Source organism: Tursiops truncatus, chromosome X, assembly GCF_011762595.2.
Source record: "Tursiops truncatus isolate mTurTru1 chromosome X, mTurTru1.mat.Y, whole genome shotgun sequence".
Taxonomy (NCBI): domain Eukaryota; kingdom Metazoa; phylum Chordata; class Mammalia; order Artiodactyla; family Delphinidae; genus Tursiops; species Tursiops truncatus.
The window spans coordinates 100830715-100854543 of record NC_047055.1 but is presented as its reverse complement, the minus strand read 5'-3'; the positions used below and the strand labels follow the sequence as shown (position 1 = coordinate 100854543).

The 23829-nt window shown below is 37.5% G+C and overlaps 1 protein-coding gene across 1 annotated transcript in view; it reads right to left on the bottom strand.

Moving 5' to 3' along the window:
* The window catches only part of LOC141277572 (dystrophin-like), a 334453-nt gene that overhangs the window by 38874 nt on the left and 271750 nt on the right, over positions 1–23829 (bottom strand). Inside the window, exons 12-13 of the mRNA XM_073798896.1 lie at positions 13319–13420; positions 13081–13188 (exon numbers count right to left, since the gene is read on the bottom strand). Coding sequence (XP_073654997.1) covers positions 13081–13188; positions 13319–13420 — 210 coding nt within the window. The remainder of the gene's footprint in view (positions 1–13080; positions 13189–13318; positions 13421–23829) is intronic.

Genomic DNA, 23829 nt, shown 5'->3' with positions numbered 1-23829 from the left:
CCATTAAGGAATACAATTAGGGAAAATAACTCAAGGTAAAATAAAAACAGCATTATTATAAAACTGTGGAATTATCAAATCAATATATTTTTACCTAAATCTGTATGACAAACACTGTACTAACCAAGGCTTCTATCTAGTAAATTCTAGATCTGTGTTTGTCTAATGGTGAGGGCAGGATAGTAGTGCTACCTCAGTTTGTTTCCCCTTGTTGGCTCTGGGCCAACCTCTCTCTTTCTCTCCCAATCTTTCTTCCTCTTAAAGTCTCCCAGTTCCTGAAGTACTCTCCCACCATAACTAAGAGAGGGAGAAAACAGGAAATCCACGGTGGTGCCAGATACACTGCAACACAGTAATGAATTACCTTCTCCCATCTACCCTTGGAAAGCAACTATTTTAAGCTTGGATTTTGTGTGTGTATATCAAATAATTATGATTTAATTGTTACTAATATTTAGAGTATAAAAAAAGATGTCTTTCTGCATATCAAGAATTGATTACAGATCTTTGACTGCCAGAGAACCAGAGAGTTCTAGAAAACTCAGGAGGCAAAAAGAAGGTCTAGAAAACATGTACAAGGCAGAGGTCAGCTAGGATTTTAAAAGAAGAAATATAATTTATTTTCATAGAAGTGAGGCACCTGGACATACCTCCCAAGGTAATCAGGAAAGTACAGCCAATAAATCAGATTGGACAACAGTAGAAATGGGCAAGAAACAGATAAGCTGCTCAAGAAGACAGAATAAACATGTTCTATCTGGTCAAGATTAGATGATTTGAAGTGAAAAGAGAATGTATACTTACAAAAGGCCCAGAAAGTCTTCACCCTATTCTCATCAGACGTATGCTTCAGAGAGTAATGCCAAGACAATTTCTCTTAAACTGGCAAAACTGAATTCTGTACCTATTTTATGTGTAGTTATTTGTCCATATGTAAGGAGTACTGCAATTCTTTCTAATCACCTGTTGTTGTATTTAGGTAGAATGATCCACTGTGGGGGCTTCTCAACTTGAGGGAACGTCAGAATCACCAGGAAGGCTTGTTAACTGGCAGATTGCTGGGCCCTACACTTCCAGAGTTTCTGAGTCAGTAGGTCTGGGATACGGCCTAAGAATTTGCATTTCTAACAAGTTCCCAGGTGATGCTGCTAGTCTAAGGACCACACTTTGAGAACCACTGATACTATCTGGATGAATTCTTTGAGGGTGATCACAGGAGATGAGGTCAAGGTAGCAAGTCCTGGTGAAACAGCACTGTCAACAGGGACTTGCCAAGCTCCCATAAGCACACTGTCCCTGCCATCTGATCTCACAGACACTTGATAGTGGCCTAATTCCACAGTATTCCTGCAGCCCCTGCACACCATCCTCTCTTTTGTCAAGTTTCCCAGAGTTGTCCTTCCCTGGCAGACGCCACGAATCCTCACAGCAACAGTACTCTTCCCCAGGAACATATTTCTTGTAGGTTTGGGCCTCCCCATGATAACCTACTTGATTCTACAAGTCTTAGAATTCACATCAGTTTCTTCTGTCCTTGTCTTTTTATTCTTTACACCAAATAAAACCTCAATTTTGATGATAGAAAAATAACAGACTGACATGATTTGGACAAAATGATGTATCAGGAGGAATGAAATACGTGACTCCTCATCCCCCACCTCAAATGAAAAGTAGGAGAAAATCCCATGGGTCATTAGTGATAATATTTCAAAACAAATTACACTGATTGTAAATAAAAGAGAGTTTTAGCATACTGTATATATACCTAGGTATGTAGTAGGAAATGGTGACAGATGGTACCTGTTTTGGGTCTCAGATTGTGACATATTTTAATGAACATTAAATTCTTATTCACTGCCTGAGTCAGCAGGGGAATTTTACCTCAAATTCTAGACCAGCTGTCAGGTTTTGTTAATTGGTTTAAACTATCAAATGGTAAGACTTATACAAAACATATTTTCATTTTGTTCACAAGTAAGGTGACATAATTGGAATTTTAATCATATTGGAAAATTACTGAGACTTTGCTAAGAGAGCATTTTCATGGCCCTGAAGCTAGTGACGTCTTTTTTTTTTTTTTTTTTTTTTTTTGCGGTACGCGGGCCTCTCACTGTTGTGGCCTCTCCCGTTGCGGAGCACAGGCTCCAGACGCGCAGGCTCAGCGGCCGTGGCTCACGGGCCCAGCCGCTCCGCGGTATGTGGGATCTTCCCGGACCAGGGCACGAACCCGATCCTCTGCATCGGCAGGCGGACTCTCAACCACTGCGCCACCAGGGAAGCCCTAGTAACGTCTTTTACTTACAAAAATGTCAACACAGTGGCACATGATTGTTCAAATTTTTTTCAACTGCAGTTATTTTCTGTCAAGGAATCAAATGTGATGAGGAGTTCTGAAATAGCTTAAAAGTCTTGGACATGGGTCTGGATATCTTGGTGCTCATTTTAACTCTGCCACTAATCTTCTGTGATACTGCATCTGTGCCATGTGTTTTCTCCTGAGCCTCAATTTCCTCTTCTAAAATAACCTAGTCTGTCTCCTCGTTTTCATACCCACTGCTCCTTAGTTCAGTTCTTCTAATTGGCCTACTTACTACCAAAAGTCTTACTACCAAAGAGCATTCCAAAAATGTAAACATGATTGTTATTCAACTCCCAATGGCTCCCCACTAGTTGAAGAACAAAATTACAAATGTGATCACTGATATTTTTGCACTGTTTGAAACAGATTACTTTTCTAAAATCTGTCTTTAGTAGTCACATCACTCAAAAAAACATACCTTCTGTGAGGAATGATTTTCTATCAACAGTAAGCTAGCGAGTAATAACAAGTAATACCTATGTGAATCTATCTTAAATTAAAAGCCTATACAGGGGGAGGAGCTTCAAGATGGCAGAAGAGTAAGACGTGGAGATCAACTTCCTCTCCACAAACACATCAGAAATACATCTACATGCGGAACGACTCCTGCAGAACACCTAAAGAATGCTGGCAGAAGACCTCAGACCTCCCAAAAGGCAAGAATGTCCCCACGTACCTGGGTAGGGCAAAAGAAAACAGAATAAACAGAGACAAAAGAATAGGGGCGGGGCCTGCACCAGTGGGAGGGAGCAGTGAAGGATAGCTTTCCACAGACTAGAAGCCCCTTCGCGGGCGGAGACTGCGGGTGGCAGAGGGGAAAAGCTTCGGAGCCGCAGAGGAGAGCACAGCAACAGGGGTGCGGGGGGCAAAGTGGAGAGATTCCCGCACAGAGAATCGGTGCCGACCGGCACTCACCAGTCCGAGAGGCTTGTCTGCTCACCCGCCTGGGCGGGTGGGGGCTGGGAGCTGAGGCTCGGGATTCGGAGGTCACATCCCATGGAGAGGACTGGGGTTGGCTGCGTGAACACAGCCTGAAGGGGCTAGTGCGCCACGGCTAGCCGGGAGGGAGTCCGGGAAAAAGTCTGGAGCTGCCGAAGAGGCAAGAGACTTTTTCTTCCCTCTTTGTTTCCTGGTGCGCGAGGAGAGGGGATTCAGAGCGCTGCTTAAAGGAGCTCCAGAGACAGGCGCGAGCCGCGATTAAAGTGCGGACCCCAGAGACGGGCATAAGACGCTAAGGCTGCTGCTGCCGCCACCAAGAAGCCTCTGTGCAAGCACAGGTCACTATCCACACCTCCCCTCCCAGGAGCCTGTGCAGCCCGCCACTGCCAGGGTCCCGTGATCCAGGGACAACTTACCCGGGAGAACGCACGGCGCGCCTCACGCTGATGCAATGTCCAGCTGGCCTCTGCAGCCGCAGTCTCACCACGCATCCGTACCCCTCCCTCCCCCCAGTCTGAGTGACCCAGAGCCTTCGAATCATCTGCTCCTTTAACCCCGTCCTGTGTGAGCAAAGAACGGATGCCCTCAGCCGAGTCCAAATCCAAGGCTGAACCCCTGGAGCTGTGCAAACAAAGGAGAGAAAGGGAAATCTCTCCCAGTAGCCTCAGGAGCAGTGGATTAAATCTCCACAATCAACTTGATGTAAACTGCATCTGTGGAATACCTGAATAGACAACGAATCATCCCAAATTGAGGAGGTGGACTTTCTGAGAAACGACATAAATATATTTTTCCCTTTTTCTCTTTTTCTAAGTGTGTATGTGTATGCTTCTCTGTGTGATTTTGTCTGTATACCTTTGCTTTTACCATTTGTCCTAGGGTGCTGTCTGTCCATTTTATTTTTCATTACTAAAAAACAATTATTTGCTTAATAATTATTTATTTTTTATTTTAATAACTTTATATTATTTTATTACACTTAACTTTATTTTATCTTCTTCTTTCTTTCTTTCTTTTTTTTCTCCCTTTTATTCTGAGCCCTGTGGAGGACAGGCTCTTGGTGCTCCAGCCAGGCGTCAGGGCTGTGCCACTGAGGTAGGAGAGCCAAGTTCAGGACACTGGTCTATAAGAGACCTCCCAGCTCCACGTAATATCAAATGGCAAAAATCTCCCAGAGATCTCCATCTCAACGCCATGACCCAGCTCCACTCAACGACCAGCAAGCTACAGTGCTGGACACCCTATGCCAAACAACTAGCAAGACAGGAACACAACCCCACCCATTAGCAGAGAGGCTGCCTAAAATCATAATAAGGCCACAGACACCCCAAAACACACCACCAGACATGGACCTGCCCACCAGAAAGATAAGATCCAGCCTCATCCACCACAACACAGGCACTAGTCCCCTCCACCAGGAAGCCTACAAACCCACAGAACCAACCTTAGCCACTGGGGACAGACACCAAAAAAAACAGAAACTACGAACCTGCAGCCTGTGAAAAGGAGACCGCAAACACAGTAAGTTAAGCAAAATGAAAAGACAGAAAAACACACAGCAGATGAAGGAGCAAGGTAAAAACCCACCAGACCTAACAAATGAACAGGATATAGGCAGTCTACCTGAAAAAGAAACCAGAATAGTAATAGTAAAGATGATCGAAAATCTTGGAAATACAATGGAGAAAATACAAGAAACGTTAACAAGTACCTAGAAGAACTAAAGAGCAAACAAACAGAGATGAACAACACAATAAATGAAATAAAAAATTCTCTAGAAGGGATCAATAGCAGAATAACTGAGGCATAAGAATGGAAAAGTGACCTGAAAGATAAAATAGGGCAAATAACTACTGCAGAGCTAAAGAAAGAAAAAAAAGAAGGAAAGGAAGAGAGGACATTCTTATAGACCTCTGGGACAATATTAAACACACCAACATTCGAATTATAAGGGTCCCAGAAGAAGAAGAGAAAAAGAAAGGGACTGAGAAAATATTTGAAGAGATTATAGTTGAAAACTTCCCTAATATGGGAAAGCAAATAGTTAATCAAGTCCAGGAAGCACAGAGAGTCCCATACAGGATAAATCCAAGGAGAAACATGCCAAGACACATATTAATCAAACTATCAAAAATTAAATACAAAGAACAAATATTAAAAGCAGCAAGGGAAAAAAAAAAACAAGTAACACATAAGGGCATCCCCATAAGGTTAACAGCTGATATTTCAGCAGAAACTCTGAAAGCCAGAAGGCAGTGGCAGGACATATTTAAAGTGATGAAAGAGGAAAAACCTACAACCAAGATTACTCTACCCAGCAAGGATCTCATTCAGATTTGATGGGGAAATTAAAAGCTTTACAGAGAAGCAAAAGCTAAGAGAATTCAGCACCACCAAACCAGCTTTACAACAAATGCTAAAGGAACTTCTCTAAACAGGAAACACAAAGGAAGGAAAAGACCTACAAAAATAAACCCAAAACAATTAGGAAAATGGTAATAGGAACATACATATCAACAATTACCTTAAATGTAAATGGATTACATGCTCCAACCAAAAGACATAGACTGGCTGAATGGATACAAAAACAAGACCCATGTATATGCTGACTACAAGAGACCCACTTCAGACCCAGAGACACATACAGACTGAAAGTGAGGGGATGGAAAAAGATATTCCATGCAAATCAAAAGAAAGCTGGAGTAGCAATTCTCATATCAGATGAAATAGACTTTAAAACAAAGACTATTACAAGAGACAATGAAGGATACTACATAATGATCAATGGATCAATCCAAGAAGAATATATAACAATTGTAAATATTTATGCACCCCACATAGGAGCACCTCAATACGTAAGGAAAATACTAACAGTCATAAAAGGGGAAATCGACAGTAACACAGTCATACTAGGGGACTTTAACACCCCACTTTCAACAATGGACAGATCATCCAAAATGAAAATAAATAGAGAAACACAAGCTTTAAATGATACATTAAAAAAGACGGACTTAATTGATATTTATAGGACATTCCATCCAAAAACAACAGAATACACATTTTTCTCAAGTGCTCATGGAACATTCTCCAGGATAGATCATATACTGGGTCACAAATCAAACCTTCGTAAATTTATGAAAATTGAAATTGTATCAAGTATCTTTTACGACTACAACACTACGAGACTAGATATCAATTACAGGAAAAAATCTGTAAGAAATACAAACACATGGAGGCTAAACAACACACTACTTAATAACCAAGAGATCACTGAAGAAATTAAAGAGGAAATAAAAAATACCTAGAAAGAAATGACAATGAAATCACAACCACCCAAAACCTATGGGATGCAGCAAAAGCAGTTCAAAGAAAGAAGTTTATAGCTATACAAGCCTACCTTAAGAAACAAGAAACATCTCAAATAAAAAACCTAACCTTACACCAAAAGCAATTAGAGAAAGAAGAATATAAAAACCCCAAAGTTAGCAGAAGGAAAGAAATCATAAAGATCAGATCAGAAATAAAAGAAAAATAAATGAAGGAAACAACAGCAAAGTTCAATAAAACTAAAAGCTGGTTCTTTGAGAAGATAAACAAAAGTGGTAAACCATTAGCCAGACTTATCAAGAAAAAAAGGGAGAAGGTTCAGATCAATAGAATTAGAAATGAAGAAGGAGAAGTAACAACGTACCCTGCAGAAATACAAAGGTTCATGAGAGACTAAGACAAGCAACTATATGCCAATAAAATGGACAACCTGGAAGAAATGGACAAATTCTTAGAAATGAACAACCTTCCGAGACTGAACCAGGAAGAAACAGAAAATATGAACAGACCAATCACAAGCACTGAAATTGAAACTGTGATTAAAAATCTTCCCACAAACAAAAGTCCAGGACCAGATGGCTGCACAGGTGAATTCTATCAAACATTTAGAGACGAGCTAACACCTATCCTTCTCAAACTCTTCCAAAATATACCAGAGGGAGGAACACTCCCAAACTCATTCTACTGGGCCAACATCACTCTGATACCAAAACCAGACAAAGATGTCTCAAAGAAAGAAAACTACAGGCCAGTATCACTAATTAACATAGATGCAAAAATCTTCAACAAAATACTAGCAAACAGAATCCAACAGCACAATAAAAGGACCATACACTATGATCAAGTGGGGTTTATCCCAGGAATGCAAGGATTCTTCAATATACGCAAATCAATCAACGTGATACACCATATTAACAAACTGAAGGAGAAAACCATATGATCATCTCAATCAATGCAGAGAAAGCTGTCAACAAAATTCAACACCCATGTATGATAAAAAACCCTCCAGAAAGTAGGCATAGAGGGAACTTTCCTCAACATAATAAAGGCCATATATGACAAACCCACAGCCAACAACGTTCTTAATGGTGAAAAACTGAAACCATTTCCACTAAGATCAGGAACAAGACAAGGTTGCCCACTATCACCACTATTATTCAACATAGTTTTGGAAGTTTTAGCCACAGCAAGCAGAGAAGAAAAAGAAATAAAAGGAATACAAATTGGAAAAGAAGTAAAGCTGTCACTGTTGGCAGATGACATGATACTATACACAGAGAATCCTGAAGATGCTACCAGAAAACTACTAGAGCTAATCAATGAATTTGGTAAAGTAGCAGGATACAAAATTAATGCACAGAAATCTCTTGCATTCCTATACATTAATGATGAAAAATCTGAAAGAGAAATAAAGAAAACACTCCCATTTACGATTGCAACAAAAAGAATAAAATATCTCAGAATAAACCTACCTAAGGAGACAAAATACCTGTATGCAGAAAATTATAAGACACTGATGAAAGAAATTAAAGAAGATACAAATACTGGGAGAGGTATACCATGGTCTTGGATTGGAAGAATCAACATTGTGAAAATGACTCTACTACCCAAAGCAATCTACAGATTCAGTGCAATCCCTATCAAACTACCAATGGCATTTTTCACAGAACTAGAACAAAAACTCCAGCGTTTGTATGGAACCACAAAAGACCGTGAATAGTCAAAGCAATCTTGAGAACGAAAAACGGAGCTGGAGGAATCAGGCTGACTTCAGGCTATACTACAAAGCTACAGTAATCAAGACAGTATGGTACTGGCACAAAAACAGAAATATAGATCAATGGAACAGGATAGAAAGCCCAGAGATAAACTCACACACATATCGTCACCTTATCTTTGATAAAGGTGGCAAGAATAAACAATGGAGAAAAGACAGCCTCTTCAATAACTGGTGCTGGGAAAACTGGACAGCTACATGTTAAAGAATGAAATTAGAACACTCCCTAACACCATACACAAAAATAAACTCCAAATGGATTAAAGACCGAAATGTAAGGCCAGACACCATCAAACTCTTACAGGAAAACATAGGCAGAACACTCTATGACATAAATCATAGCAAGATCCTTTTTGACCTACCTCCTAGAGAAATGGAAATAAAAACAAAAATAAACAAATGGGACCTAATGAAACTTCAAAGTTTTTGCACTGAAAAGGAAACGATAAACAAGACAAAAAGACAACACTCAGAATGGGAGAAAATATTTGCAAATGAAGCAACGGGCAAAGGATTAATCTCCAAAACATACAAGCAACTCATGCAGCTCAATATCAACAAAACAAAGAACACAATCCAAAAATGGGCAGAAGACGTAAATAGACATTTCTCCAAAGAAGATGTACAGATTGCCAACAAACACATGAAAGAATGCTCAACATCATTAATCATTAGAGAAATGCAAATCACAACCACAATGAGATATCATCTCACACTGGTCAGAATGGCCATCATCAAAAAATCTACAAACAATAAAGGCTGGAGAGGGTGTGGGAAAAGGGAACCCTCTTGCACTGTTGGTGGGAATGTAAATTGCTACAGCCACTATGGAGAACAGTATGAAGGTTCCTTAAAAAACTACAAATAGAACTACCATATGACCCAGTAATCCCACTACAGGGCATATATCCTGAGAAAACCATAATTCAAAAAGAGTCATGTACCAAAATGTTCATTGCAGCTCTATTTACAATAGCCCGGAGATGCTCGCAACCTAACTGTCCATCATCAGATGAATGGATAAAGAAGATGTGGCACATATATACAATGGAATATTACTTAGCCATAAAAAGGAACGAAACTGAGTTATTTGTAGTGAGGTGGATGGACCTAGAGACTGTCATACACAGTGAAGTAAGCCAGAAAGAGAAAAATAAATACCGTATGCTAACAGATATATATGAAATCTTAAAAAAAAAAAAGGAAAAAAGTGGTCAAAAGAACCTCGGGGCAAGACGGGAATAGAGATGCAGACCTACTAGAGAATGGACTTGAGGATATGGGGAGGGGGAAGGGTAAGCTGGGACAAAGCGAGAGAGTAGGATGGACATATATACGCTACCAAAGGTAAAATAGATAGCTAGTGGGAAGCAGCCTCATAGCACAGGGAGATCACCTCGGTGCTTTGTGACCACCTAGAGGGATGGGATAGGGAGGGTGGGAGGGATGGAGATGCAAGAGGTTAAGAGATATGGGGACATATGTATATGTATAACTGATTCACTTTGTTATAAAGCAGAAACTAACACACCATTGTAAAGCAATTATACTCCAAGAAAGATGTTAAAAAAATAATAATAGTAAAATAAAATCCATTGTTTTAGCAAAAAAAAAAAACCTATAGAAAATTAGTAACTCTGGAGCAAAAAATGCATGATACAAGTAAATATTTGGTAAAATGGTATGAATTTAACCGGGGAGATTTATTTAAGATTAGCTTTAAATAAATGATTTAATTATTATGATGTATAATATATCATATCAATACAGACATAAATAGATTAACTTACGTAATGTTATGAAATATTATTTACAGTAGACCTTTGTTTTATATTAGAGTTAACATCCAGTTAGCATTTACTAGAATTGATGAAAAATCAAAAAGAAATTATGCAATATTTTATTTGAAATATCAAGCTCTTAATATTTGATTTTCCTCTCCCTTACTGGAAAATAACAAAATTCACAGTGGAAGAGAAGCTTTGGAGATCTTTATTAATCCCATAAAGTTCAACTCAAACTGAAATTTCTCAGTGAAGCCTGCTGTCTTCTTATTGCCAAAGTTCATTAATTCCTCAAAACACACAACACAGGCACTATAATCAATGCCATTTGGTTTGCTTTAATGTTTTTCTTGTTTTCCAAACTAGGGTATAAGCCCTTTCTATGTGAGCATAATCACGTCTTGTGCTTCTCTTCATATTTCTCAGAGAATCTACTTAAGTTTTCTTTAGACTCATTAGACTTATTAAACTTAAGTTTACTTTAGAATTATACTGTTCAGAACTTTACGGAACATTTACAGGTACTTCTTAGAGCTACCTTTTAATTTTTAATGAAATCTTATTCCAGGTATGCTATACTTTTTCAAGAGTACAATTCTGTTTCAAAAAACAAAGTTGAAACTTTACCTATATATTATGAAATTAATGTTTCTATCTCTCCAAAATTCATATTTTGAATGCCTAACCTCCCAATGTGATATTATGAGGTGGAGTTTTGGGGAGATAATTAGGCTTAGATGAGGTCATGAGAGTAAGGCCCCCATGCTAGGATTTAGTGCCCTTATAAAAAGAGGAAGTGACACCAGAGCTTCCTCTATCTCGCTATGTGAGGATACAGCAAGAAGGTGCTGTCTGGAAGCCAGGAAGAGGGCCCTCACCAAGAACCAAATCTTCCAGCACCTTGATCTTGTGCTTCCCAGCTTCCAGCACTGTAAGAAATAAGTATCTACTGTTAAGCCACCAGTCTGTGGCATTTTGTTATAGCAGCCCAAGCAGACTAAGACAGGAACTGGGACCAAGAACTGGTGCACTCTTGTAACAAATACCTGAAAATGCAGAAACAGCTTTGGACTGGTTAATGGGTAGAGGCTGGAAAAGTTCTGAGGTACATGTTAGAAAAAGCCAAGATTGCCATGAAGATACTCTAAAGGGTAATTCTGGTGAGGGCTCAGAAAAGAGAAGAGCTGGAAAGAAAGTTTCCATCTTTTTAGAGAATACATAAATAATCATGAACAGAATGTTGGTATAAATATTGATGGTAAAGGCCATTCTGATGAAGTCTCAGATGGAAATAAGGAACATATTGGACAAAGGAGACAATCCTTGTTATAAACTTGCAAAGAACTTGACTGAACTGTGTTAATGTTCTAGTATTTTGTGGAAGGTAGAACTTGTGAGTGATGAAATTGGGTATTTACTAAGAAATTTGATGTCTTTAGGAGATATCTAAGCCAAGTGTGGAAGGAACAGCATGGTTTCTCCTGAATGCTTATGGAAAAATGCAAGGAGAGAGAAACTGATTGAAGAAGGAACTGTTAACCAAAAAGGAACCAGAACTCGTAGATTTGGAAAATTCTCAGCCTATACATATTACAAAAAATGAGAAAGCACAGTTCAGAAGAGAATAGTACGGGTGTGGTTGATTCATCATTTGATAAGGATATTAGTGTGGGTGTGAACCAGAGACCTAATCAGCCATCTCATCAGAAGCCCGGGATACAGATGGGATTATACCAGCAGAAACTGCCAGCTGGGATTAATGGAAACAAAGAAAACTGGATGGATTGAAGGAAGGCTGTGAACATGTGCTATTTCTCAAGAAGAGGGAACAATGATATAGGCTGATTCAGAGATCATCAGAGCTGCCACCCCCACCACAGGCCCAGGAGGCGGGGCTAGTTCCTCCTGGGCTTCAAAGGGTGGGGCCACCTCTCAAATTTGGGATGCCCCCACCCAGTGCCTCAGGAGCAGCCACCACAGGGAGTCCTGTAGGTGGGGCTGCTGCAGAGAGCCATGGGGGCAGGAAGAGGCAAGGCCACCTTGTGGAATCCTGGGGGTGATGTTGCCACTCCAGTGGTCCTGCAGTGCAGAGCACCATTCTAAAGCAGGTTATTCTCATACCTTAAGATCTAATGGAATTGTTCTTACTATGCTTTAGACGTATTTGGGGCCCGTCACCCCTTCCTGCTTTCCTATTTCTCCCTTTTAGAATGGGAATGCCTATCCTATACCTGTCACACCACTGTATTTTGGAAGCACATAACTAGTGTGGTTTCACAGGTTCACTGCTGGACAACTCGGCCTCAGGATGAATTGTACCTAGAGTCTTATTCATATCTGATTTAGATGATGATGGGACTTTGGACTTTACACTGTACACTGTAGAGATGATGTTGGAACCACTTAAGACTTTTGGGGCTATTCGTACGGAATGAATGTATTTTGCATGTGAAAAAGACATGAATTTTGGGAGTCCAGGGGTGTAATGATATGGACTAAATGATTGTGTCCCCACAAAATTTATATGTTGAAATCCTACCCCCCATGGTATTAGGACATTGGGCCTTCCTTTGGGAGGTAATTAGGTTTAGATGAGGTTATGATGGTGCAGCTCCCATGCTGGGATTCATGGCCTTATAAGAAGAGACAGAGACACTAGAGTTTCTCTTTCCACTATGTGAGGACAGCAGCCCCAGCTCATTACAACATTATACCTTTCCCTATTTTAATTAAGAAAAGTAACAATATGGTATAATTGAATAGACTGATCTAAGCAAGAACAAAGAATATTTCATTTAAGATTTGAAGGAACAGAAAGACCAAATAATGATGTTAGTATAAGCTATTGGGTTGTTTTTTTTAAAAAAGACTATTGAAAGCTAAAAAATACATACAGCCAATTTTTGAAGACTTGATAACATTTCACTTTGCTCCTTAAAGCCAGTTGTGTGAATCTTGTTCACTGCATCTTCTTTTTCTGAAAGCCATGCACTAAAAAGGCACTGAAAGAAATCAAATAATTCCAAAAGAGAAAAAAAATAATTATTAAAGTACATCATTATATTTTTTCATTTATCCATTTAATATCTCTCCAATGTCTTTCACTGATATAATATCCCCCACATGAGTCACCTGTTCTTCAGTAAAACGTTGCCATTTTAGAAGAATGTCTTGTAAAAGAACCCAGCGATCTTCTGTCCACCTACAGATGTTTGCCCACCGATCTCCCAGTACCTGGGGAAGAGAAAATCCACCACAACATTAGCAAACGATTAATTGTTAACTGAATTTTATTAAAAATGGCATGAATGATTTATAAAAGTATCTAACTTTGAGCCTCCTATTTATACCAGGAGTTGTAAAGAACACCCTGCCAGCTTCTGCTTATAATAAGATAAGCATTGTGCCTTTCATTTGTTGTTAGATTAGTTCACTCTTTCTTTCACCTTACATTGAAAAGCAAAGATACTTACAAGAAGTCTGAAGCAGATATTACACCACTATTTGAAATGTCTCCACAGTAAATGCAAGCAAAAATATAAATGTAGAATTAAAAGAGGATTTTTCATTGATAATATGTAAAATGTGTATCTCTCTTAGGTCTGAAAATACATCCCAAAGAATAAAAGTCTGACTACTAAATAAGATGCCGAAAAAAGACTTTCATTTGAAGCAATCTTGTATAATTTGAATTGCTTAATGTCCTGATTGTAGAAGAAAATTAGTAGTGACTTAACATCATATCCACATGTGAATTTTTAAAGTTAACTGGATTATTATTACAAAGTATTTAAATTCACTATTTCTCTATTCTAGTGAGAAAACTAATATTTCCTGAGTAATAGCTACCCTATCTTTAGCATGTCACTAACATCTATATGCACACACTGTTTTAATATGTAATATAAACCAAGCACCAATGGTTTTTAGATGGAAAAAATATGTTGTGATAATTTCTGTGTAAAGGGAGTGTTTTAAGAAAAGAAATATATCATTAATTTCAACTCCATTAGGATGTACTTCAGAGCCAAAAATTTCAGCTTTTTTGACTTTCTCATAAATAATAGAATTATTTTCCCATAGATATTGGATCTCTAGACCTAGAAGTATCTCAAAATATGGACGTCTTATTTTGTATAGAATTAGAGCTAGAAAAAATGTTTGTAACTCATATTTTTTACAAATATACTCAAGTATCTAAGATAAGCCTGATCATAATTTCTACCTTACTTGATGCTACATGTTTGGATTGATCCACCTAGAAAATTTTGATATATGATTCAAATAATACATGTGTAATAAGCATCATGGCAAAATCCATCTATTCCTAATTAATTCAGAGACCTACCTAATTTTTTTTTTAAATGTGTTTAATCTACCATCTTTTCAAAAAGGGAGTCTCATACATGGGTAAGGAGTAGGCAATAAACATTTTACTACAATATTAAAATGATCACGGACTCATATGCAGCTCAGTCACAGATGAGTTTTCAATTTTTCTTCAGAAATGTCAATAAAAATGTTATTGCTTTCAGCATAATGTAACTGATTTTTGTATTTTTTACAGTTTCATTCTCTACTCTATTCCTTTTGAATTACGTTAGTTACGGCAGAAGCCATAGCACTGGAATAGCGATGCAAGATACCCACAGGGAATGTGCTAACATAACTCAATGAATTCAATATTAGCCATTTAATTATTACAATCAAACATTTGGAATTTTTTTCCTAAAACATATTATAAGTTCTTTTAGTGAACTTCCTAGTTACCATGTCAGGATGCATCAGATAAAATGGCATGTAACATACCTGTTAATGGATTAATTGTGAAAAAACTAGCTTCAAAGAGAGAAAATCTCACTCCTTAGCCATAAACTACACCATCTGCCTGATTTTATGATTCAGAAATAAAAGGCTAAATTGTGGGATGTTTATTGCAGGGCTCCAACCTAAGGGGAGATGGGTGTCAAGGGGGTAAGAGATAAACTCATACTGTAGGTAGCACCACCTTCATAAATGAAAGAAAATCAACTAAGGCGTCCAAATAGGTATAACATCTTCTCTCTAGTGCTACAAGACACACAAAGGTAGTGTCCACTGAAGTAGCATCTTAGGTTTGTAATCTCATAGATGGACGCTTATAATTTATTAATTTTAGTAGGACATCATATAAAACAAATCCACATAAAGACCTCTATACTAGATTGCTTAAGATTAAATTTATAGAAACTCCGAAATATATTGTGATACACTATATACTACAGTTTTTTTCATTATATGAATGAGTTATAAAAAACAATAAATATTATTTTAGGTACAGAGTCAACCTAGTTAAAACAACTATTTTAAGAATATTATTTCCATCAACAGATGAACAGATAATGAAATTCTGCCATTTGCAACAACATGGATGGGCTTGGAGGGCATTATGCTAAATGAAATAAGTCAGAGAAAGACAAATACTGTATGATATCACTTATATGTGTACTCTAAAAAATACATAAAACTAGTGAATATAACAAAAAAGACGCAGACTCATAGAGAACAAACTAGTGTTTACCAGTGGGGAGAGGGGAGGGGCATTACAGGGGTAGGGGATTAAGAGGTACAAACTATTAGGTATAAAATAAGCTACGAGGATATATTGTACAAAACAGGGAATATAGCCAGTACATTATAATAAATATAAATGGAGTATAACCTTTAAAATTGTGAATCACTATGCTGTACAACTGTAACTTACATAGTATTGTACATCAACTATACTTCAATAAAAAGGAAGAAAAAAAGATTGGTATTAAAAGTGACCTTTGGGGCTTCCCTGGTGGCGCAGTGGTTGAGAGTCCGCCTGCTGATGCAGGGGACGTGGGTTCGTGCCCCAGTCTGGGAAGATCCCACATGCCGCTGAGCGGCTGGGCCCGTGAACCATGGCTGCTGAGCCTGCGCGTCCAGAGCCTGTGCTCCGCAATGGGAGAGACCACAACAGTGAGAGGCCCACGTACCACATTAAAAAACAAACAAACAAAAAAGTGACCTTTGTATTCAAATAATCATAATAGATAACTGATAATTCATTGAAGCAGGTTTATAATTCAGCCAATATTTAATTTAACTAATAGTTAATGATAAGCTCCAATTCAATCATTCACCAATCATGAATTTATTTAAGCAACAAATATTTATTGAACATAAACTATGTGCCCAAAATTAACAGAATAAAGATGTTATGGACTGAATTGTGTCTGCCTAAAATTCATATGTTAAAGCCCTATTGCCCTCTACCCCAGCATGTGACTGTATTAGAAGACAGGACCTTGGTAGGCAGGGCCTTTAAATAGGGCTTTTAAGTTAAAATGAGGCTGTTAGGGTGGGCTCTAATTCAATCTGACAAATGTCCTTGTAAGAAGAGGAAATCTGGATACACAAAAAGACACTAGGGATGTGTTAGCACAGAGGAGAGACCATGTGCGGACAAGGAGAAGGCCGCCGTCTGCAAGCCAAGGAAAGAGGCCTCAAGAAACCAAACCTGTCAATACTTTGATCTTGGACTTCTAAACTCCAGAACTGTGAGAAAATATATTTCTGTTGTTTAGGGCACCCAATCTCTGGCATTTTGTCATGGCACAGCTAACAAACTACATAAGACAAATTTAAAAGAGGCTGATTCCATGGCACTGCAAAATGTCTCACAAAACTAAAGTTGTTACAGGTAAAGATGTACATATTACAGTGGGAAAATTCTAGAGAATACATTTCAATTACTAGAGTAAAATGAATTTAAGTTGTTCAAATGGAGCAGAGTTTTAATAATGTATTGTGACAACTTCTCAAATACAAATATGCTATCACTTTGTGATTTTGTATCTTATGTGGGGAAGATAAAAATATCTAGAGCCAAACCACTTGGATTCAAGTCTTAAGTCAATCAATTGCTTGGATTACCAATGTGTGTATGTCTTTTCAAATTACGAAAACATTTTAAATCCATAACTTCTTGTAATAATACCAGCAATTCTTTCTCTCTCCCTGCTCAATGAAATCAAGTGGCTTTTTCAAGAAATTTATGGCTAAATAATTTAATGTCTCTCAAAGAAAATAATCATACCAACCACTTAAAGAATTGCTTCAAATATTAAACAAGATCATGTATTGAAAAGCAGTTTTAATTTGAACTGAGTTATACAAGTGTCGGTGGTTATTTACATTTTGCTTGATCATAGTATTTATATCGAACCTTCTATGAACCACCAAGGTGAACTATTTTACTCACTCTAGAAAAGTACTTATTAAATCTTTACAGATAGACCTTGGTGGATCTGTAATCTATCTAGAATTCTATCTAGATTTCCAGTATATATAGAATTCCAGTATATTCTTTTTTAAACATTTCCAACACAAGGGAGCATACATATCCTTCAGTAACACATTCTACTGCTAAATCTATCTTACTCTCAGAACAATCTCAATGAACTGAATCTAAGTCTCTTCTGTTACAATGTAGGCATGGTTCTTTTTACTGGTCTCAGTGAAATTAGATAACCGAATTAGAAATTGCTTGCTCATATGCTGTACATGTCTGCCCACAGGTAGATTTTTGCAATGCCATATGCACAAATATAAATAGATGTACACAGTGCTTGAATTCATAGATTTACCTGTTTATTGCTTAGAAATGCTGACCTTAATTTGAATTACAAAGGATGGAACTAAGCAATTGTTGGATTATCAGTCAGCTTTTATAATCACTCAGAGATGCTAGTTCCTATCACTGCCTGAATGGATGTAACCACACTGTTAGACAAGTATAAGAGATTGGATCAAATGGAATTGACAGGAAGCTAAAAGTTTTTTTTTTTAAATCACTATATTAGGATTAGAAATCTCTTCTCTAGCGAAAAAAAAAATCAGTCTTTCTCTGAGTTTCCATTTAAGTATATGAATCCCTTGAGCTTTTCGGAATAATGCATATTTTTGTAAGCTAGGTAAACACTATGCACATAAATGAAAAATGAATTATAATGTCTCATGAAGTGGTAAGAAGAAATTAATTTGTATTTATGTCCCCATTTTGTCTCAGCAGTAAGAGAAGCAAAAGGTCAGTTCACTTACTCTAACACATTTTCATGGACTAAATCACAACTCCATTATCATCTAGGCTCACATCCGCAATGGGGAGGATTTTTCCCTCCCATTTAATTCACATCTCATATTGTTATACATGCCAGGGACATTTCTCATCTGAATTCATTTGTTTGGTTGAGTTGTTTTTTCAAAGCAAAAGTGAAAAATGGCTATCAAAAGAACATTTGGATAAAAGCAAGTAAGGAAAATTTGACAAGCCTGAGAGGTAAAACTTAAGTACCTTGACCCTTGAATTTATTGAAGCCAGTGATAGAAAGTGAAAGCTAAACTGCACCCAGCAAGATTGGCATTAAGAGACAAAGTGTCCCCAACAGTATGTCCACTAAGGAAGAAACAATTATGTGCCATGGACCACACAATGCAGCAGCAACTGAGATTTATAAGAGAGGGAGGCAGCAGGCAGCAAGCAACCCATCTCCTTTTATTGTAGTTTCAGACCCTGAAATGTACTCCTCAGCTAAATGAATTTTATGTGTAATGAGCCATCTGAAAAATAATTTATTTCTTGCTCTTTCTTTCTTACTTTATAAACAACTACACAGTTAAAAAGGATTAGCAACTTCATCTTACTGACGGTGAAATGGAAATAACATCAAATAACGTGTTGAAAGAAATAAAGCACCCATTATGAGGCTAGAAATGGGGCAGAGTATTACTGACTAAAGTTTAGCCAAGTCTATGATTTGGCTAAACATGTTTTTACATGTATTTTACAAACTACTAACTGAAGCAGTATACTATAAAATCATGTGCCTTAAAGGTTCACTGTCTAACATATGGTCCAGGGTGGAAAAACATCTTGTGATGTATTAGGAAACACTTATTGGAGGTTTCTCTGAAAATATCATGTTTACTTCTGTTTAAATGATCCTGTAATAACTCCTGACTGAATTCAAGGAACTCCTGTCACTTCTAATGGTGCAGTTTACAGATGAGGAAACTGACACTCAGATGGGTTAAGTAACTTATCTAAGGCCAGAGAGGACAAAGGATTGAGTATCTGGGATTTGACCTCAGATCTGTCTGGCTACAAGTCCATGCTCTTTCACGATGCCATTCACTCAATAGAGCATTCAACATAAAATATATATATATATATATATATATATGCCTTGTGATTTGTGCTACGAAACATACAGTGAGATATACAGATGCTGAATCCTTTTTGAGTCTTTTCATATTTCATTTTAGCAGGAGTTTCACTAGATTTAACTAAATATTTTATCTAACCTACTTGATAAAGATTTGAAGCCTCCTGTTACAATTTGATCTAAAAACATTTTTGACATTTTAACTGCATATTTGTTTAAAATGTGTTTTAAAAATCAAAAATACTTACACTTCTAGATCAAGAACATGTGCTCTTTGCAAGGACTTATTTTTAAAAGGTAAATATGACTGTCTGATTCCTTCATGAAATTCTGCCTTAGTGATCATGCTAAAAGCGTCGTGAGATTTTTAACTTGAAGAAGCATCTTCTTCTGTGCTATGAGAATCAGTTCCATGTATTATTTATTTTTATGAGTTTATAAAGTGCTAATGAATAAATCTGGAAAGGCCCTATATATTGTTGTTGTTGCTGTTATTATTTGCAGGCTATTATTTAATGTTCTGTGGCAGCTTAATAAACTCTATACTCTCCAGCTCCCACCAGTCTATTCAATTGGGATACCAGAAAATGAAGAGCAGGAGTCCTAAGGAGCATTCCAAGCATGACAGTGTTCTTTCCAGCATTCATCACATTCCCAGGCATTCCTTGGTAGCTTGAAGTTTTACTGTTCCTTATTGTTTTATGCCTCCAAGTCTCTGAACTTCTTGAGGAGGGCCCCCTTACCCTTGTGCTTAATGTCTCGTGTAGTAATACATGCATTTCACATAGTATATGAATGTCTCAAAGCTGAATACCACCACTGTAGTTATCAATACAGGGCTTTTCTCCCAAGTAGTGTCTTAAAACCCCCCTTTATTTCCCTTTCTTCTTCATTAAATACCTGTCTACCAGTATTTTATGGTAATGGCATGGCTATTTGTGGTGAATTTAAAGATCCATAGGAGATGAGAGTCACATGTGAATTCCTGTACCCTCTACCTCAAATTCTAAATCGTTAATACTTAAAATGGGCATTAGCTATACAGCAGAATCTCTGAATCTACTAACCCACTACATGCCACTAGGTTTAAAGTACAGACAGCCTGAATTCTTGTCCCAGCTCAACTGTTGCCCAACTCGGTAATATCTGTCAGCCAACTCATTTAATCTTGCCATGGTTTAGCTGTGCCACTAGTGACATGGATATAACAGTACCTGCTTCATACCCTCCTAGCCAGGTCACTGCTAGGGTCAGGTCAACAAATATGAAATTGTTCTGAAAACTGTGATGAATTATTGACGTGCTTGTAAATGGTAAGGATTTAGAACTCAGTTCCTGGAAAATCAGCTTTTGTTTCCAGATGTGATAAATCTACAGCATAAAAGGCTTTTAATACAGAATACACTGAAACATTTCAGCATGATATTAACTTTACTAGGTTTTTGTATTTTACCTATAGTTTAATAAGGCTTATGCTTTGTACAACAATTGAAAATCCTTTACTTTTGCAGTTTTAAACCAGGAGCATTTTCCATTACGTGCCTTGTTTATAACCTAGTAAGTGGAAAACGTATCCCTCTATGTTCCATTTCAACTCTTGGCATTGAAATACTCCATCTATAAGAAATCACATATTCCAATGTTTATACATAATAAAATGCACAAAATAATCTATGTGTAAGAGGATGGGAAAGTGATGGGGACTGTAGCTAAATGGAGAGCTCATGGTAAAGTGGGCAGAGCTATTCAATTCCTACTGAGGTTAATATGCAGGAAAACAGGCCTAGGATCATCAAATCACTTGCTTTTCCCAAAGAGGCTAGAAATTCATAGTTTTATATCACATTTCCTAAATTTCAATAATAAATATATTATTAAATACCATGTGGACTGAATGCGAATATATTTGTAATTTTATTGGAGTATACTTGCTTTACAATGGTGTCTTAGTTTCTGCTTTATAACAAAGTGAATCAGCTATACATATACATATATCGCCATATCTCTTCCCTCTTGCATCTCCCTCCCTCCCACCCTCCCTATCCCACCCCTCTAGGTGGTCACAAAGCACCGAGCTGATCTCCCTGTGCTATGCGGCTGCTTCCCACTAGCTATCGATTTTATATTTGGTAGTGTATATATGTCCATGCCACTCTCTTACTTTGTCCCAACTTACCCTTCCCCCTCCCCGTGTCCTCAGTAGACAAATTCCTAGAAAGACAAAAACTACTCAAACTGACAAAAAGGGAAAATCTGGAAAATGGAGGTAAAATATTTTTAAAACTGGAAATCACAAATAGAAAGTCTTATGTCTATTAAATATATTAAATTCTCATTTAAAACTTCCTCCATAAAAAAAATTCCAGGCATGAATGGCAAGTTTCCAAGCCTGCATAATCAGGTACTTAAACCCAGCAAGCATATCATAAGAATGGAAAATAGGCCAATCTCTTTCATGGACACAATGGAAAAACTCTAAATCAAATGTTAACAAATGGTAGCAAAAAAAATCTAGCAATAAATTAAAAGGGTTATACATATCATCCGTGTTTGGTTTATCTCAGAAATGCAAGGCTATTTTAACTTTAGTAAATGAAGCAATGTGATTTTACATATTAACAGAATAAGGGAGAAAGCTAATATGATTGTCTCAAGTTATCCCGAAAAAAAAGTTTGATAAAATTGAGCACCCAGTAATAACAAAACCTCTTAGAACACTAGGAATACAAAGCATCTACAACAAGCCTACAGGAAATATCATACTTTACAGGTGATTTACTAAAAGCCGCACCTCCGAGAGCTAAAATGAGAAACAGATATCAACAATAATCTCACTGTACTAGAGTATGCAGCACAAAAATAAAAGAAAATATAATCAAATGAATGATTGGAAAGGGAGAAATAAAACTGACATTAATCACAAACCACCTGGATATGTACATCTGAGTGATACTACAGATAAACTACTCAAGTTAATAAGCAAAGTAAGCATGATCTCTGGATATAAGGCCAAGGAATAAAAATCAAGGTGTACTTCTCAATATCAGCAACAAAAAATAAAAACTGCAAAACTTTAAAAGATACCATTTACAACAAGAGCAAAACTATCAAAAACCTAGTAATAAATCGCATACAAAGTCTAAGGCTCACTATCGTGAAAACCACAAAAACATTATTTAGAGAAATTAAAGACGTAGATAAATGGAAGACTATTTCATATTCATGAACTGAAATACTTTATATAATAAATATATTAATTTACTACAAATCGATCTATATATTCAGTGAAATCCAATTAAAACCAAAGCAGTTGTGTTTTTTCTTTTTTCTTGTTTGTTTTTTTTTTTTTTGAGGGGGTGGTGACAAGCTGATTCTAAAATTTATTTGGAAAGCAAATGAATAAAAATAGCAACAAAACCTTTAAAAAGGAGAAAATAAATACAAAAGGCTTACACGGGCCAAGACAGACTTAGTGTTCCCCTTAGCTTCCCTAAACTTTAGACTATAGGCCCCAACCTCTCTTTGCTTAGAGCACTTACTTTGGAAAGAGGATGTAAATTTTTTAATCTGCCCCTTTGAGACGTAAATAGTCTACAACCCAAGAATATCTTTCTCAAGGACCTATTAGCCACCCCTTTGAAATGTAATTATCAAGAAAGATAGGGCCTGTCTTCCAGATTCTGTGGGAGCATAGGAGCCTAACTTTGATAAGGGACAATTAGCAAACACAAATAGCATAATCACATTGACCATCCAACCTCTTAATGTCCTCCAACCTTTTTATGCTAGCTCATCCCAGCACTTACAAATTCTCCCACCTTTTTTTTTTTTTTTTTTTTTTTTTTTTTTTGCGGTATGTGGGCCTCTCACTGCTGTGGCCTCTCCTGTTGCGGAGCACAGGCACCGGACGTGCAGGCTCAACGGCCATGGCTCACGGGCCCAGGCGCTCCACGGCATGTGGGATCTTCCCGGACCGGGGCACGAACCCGTGTCCCCTGCATCGGCAGGTGGACTCGCAACCACTGCGCCACCAGAGAAGCCCAAATTCTCCCACCTTTTGTTCAGTGGAACTGAGTTCATTCTCTCTCCCCTTTTGCAACAGTCTTGATCCATAACTGCAATAGTCTTGAATAAGTTTTTTCTTGCCTGTTTTACCATCTGGTAAAATTTTTATTTTACAATACTACCTGATACTAAAATCATTATAAATCTATAGCAATTAAGACAATGTGGCATTGACATAAGTATAGGCAAATGTACAAACAGAACTTATTAGAGGGACTTCCCTGGTGGTCCAGTGGTAAAGAATCTGCCTTCCAATGCAGGGGACACAGGTTCAGTCCCTGGTTGGGGAACTAAGATCCCACATGCTGCAGGACAACTAAGCCCGTGTGCCACAACTACAGAGCC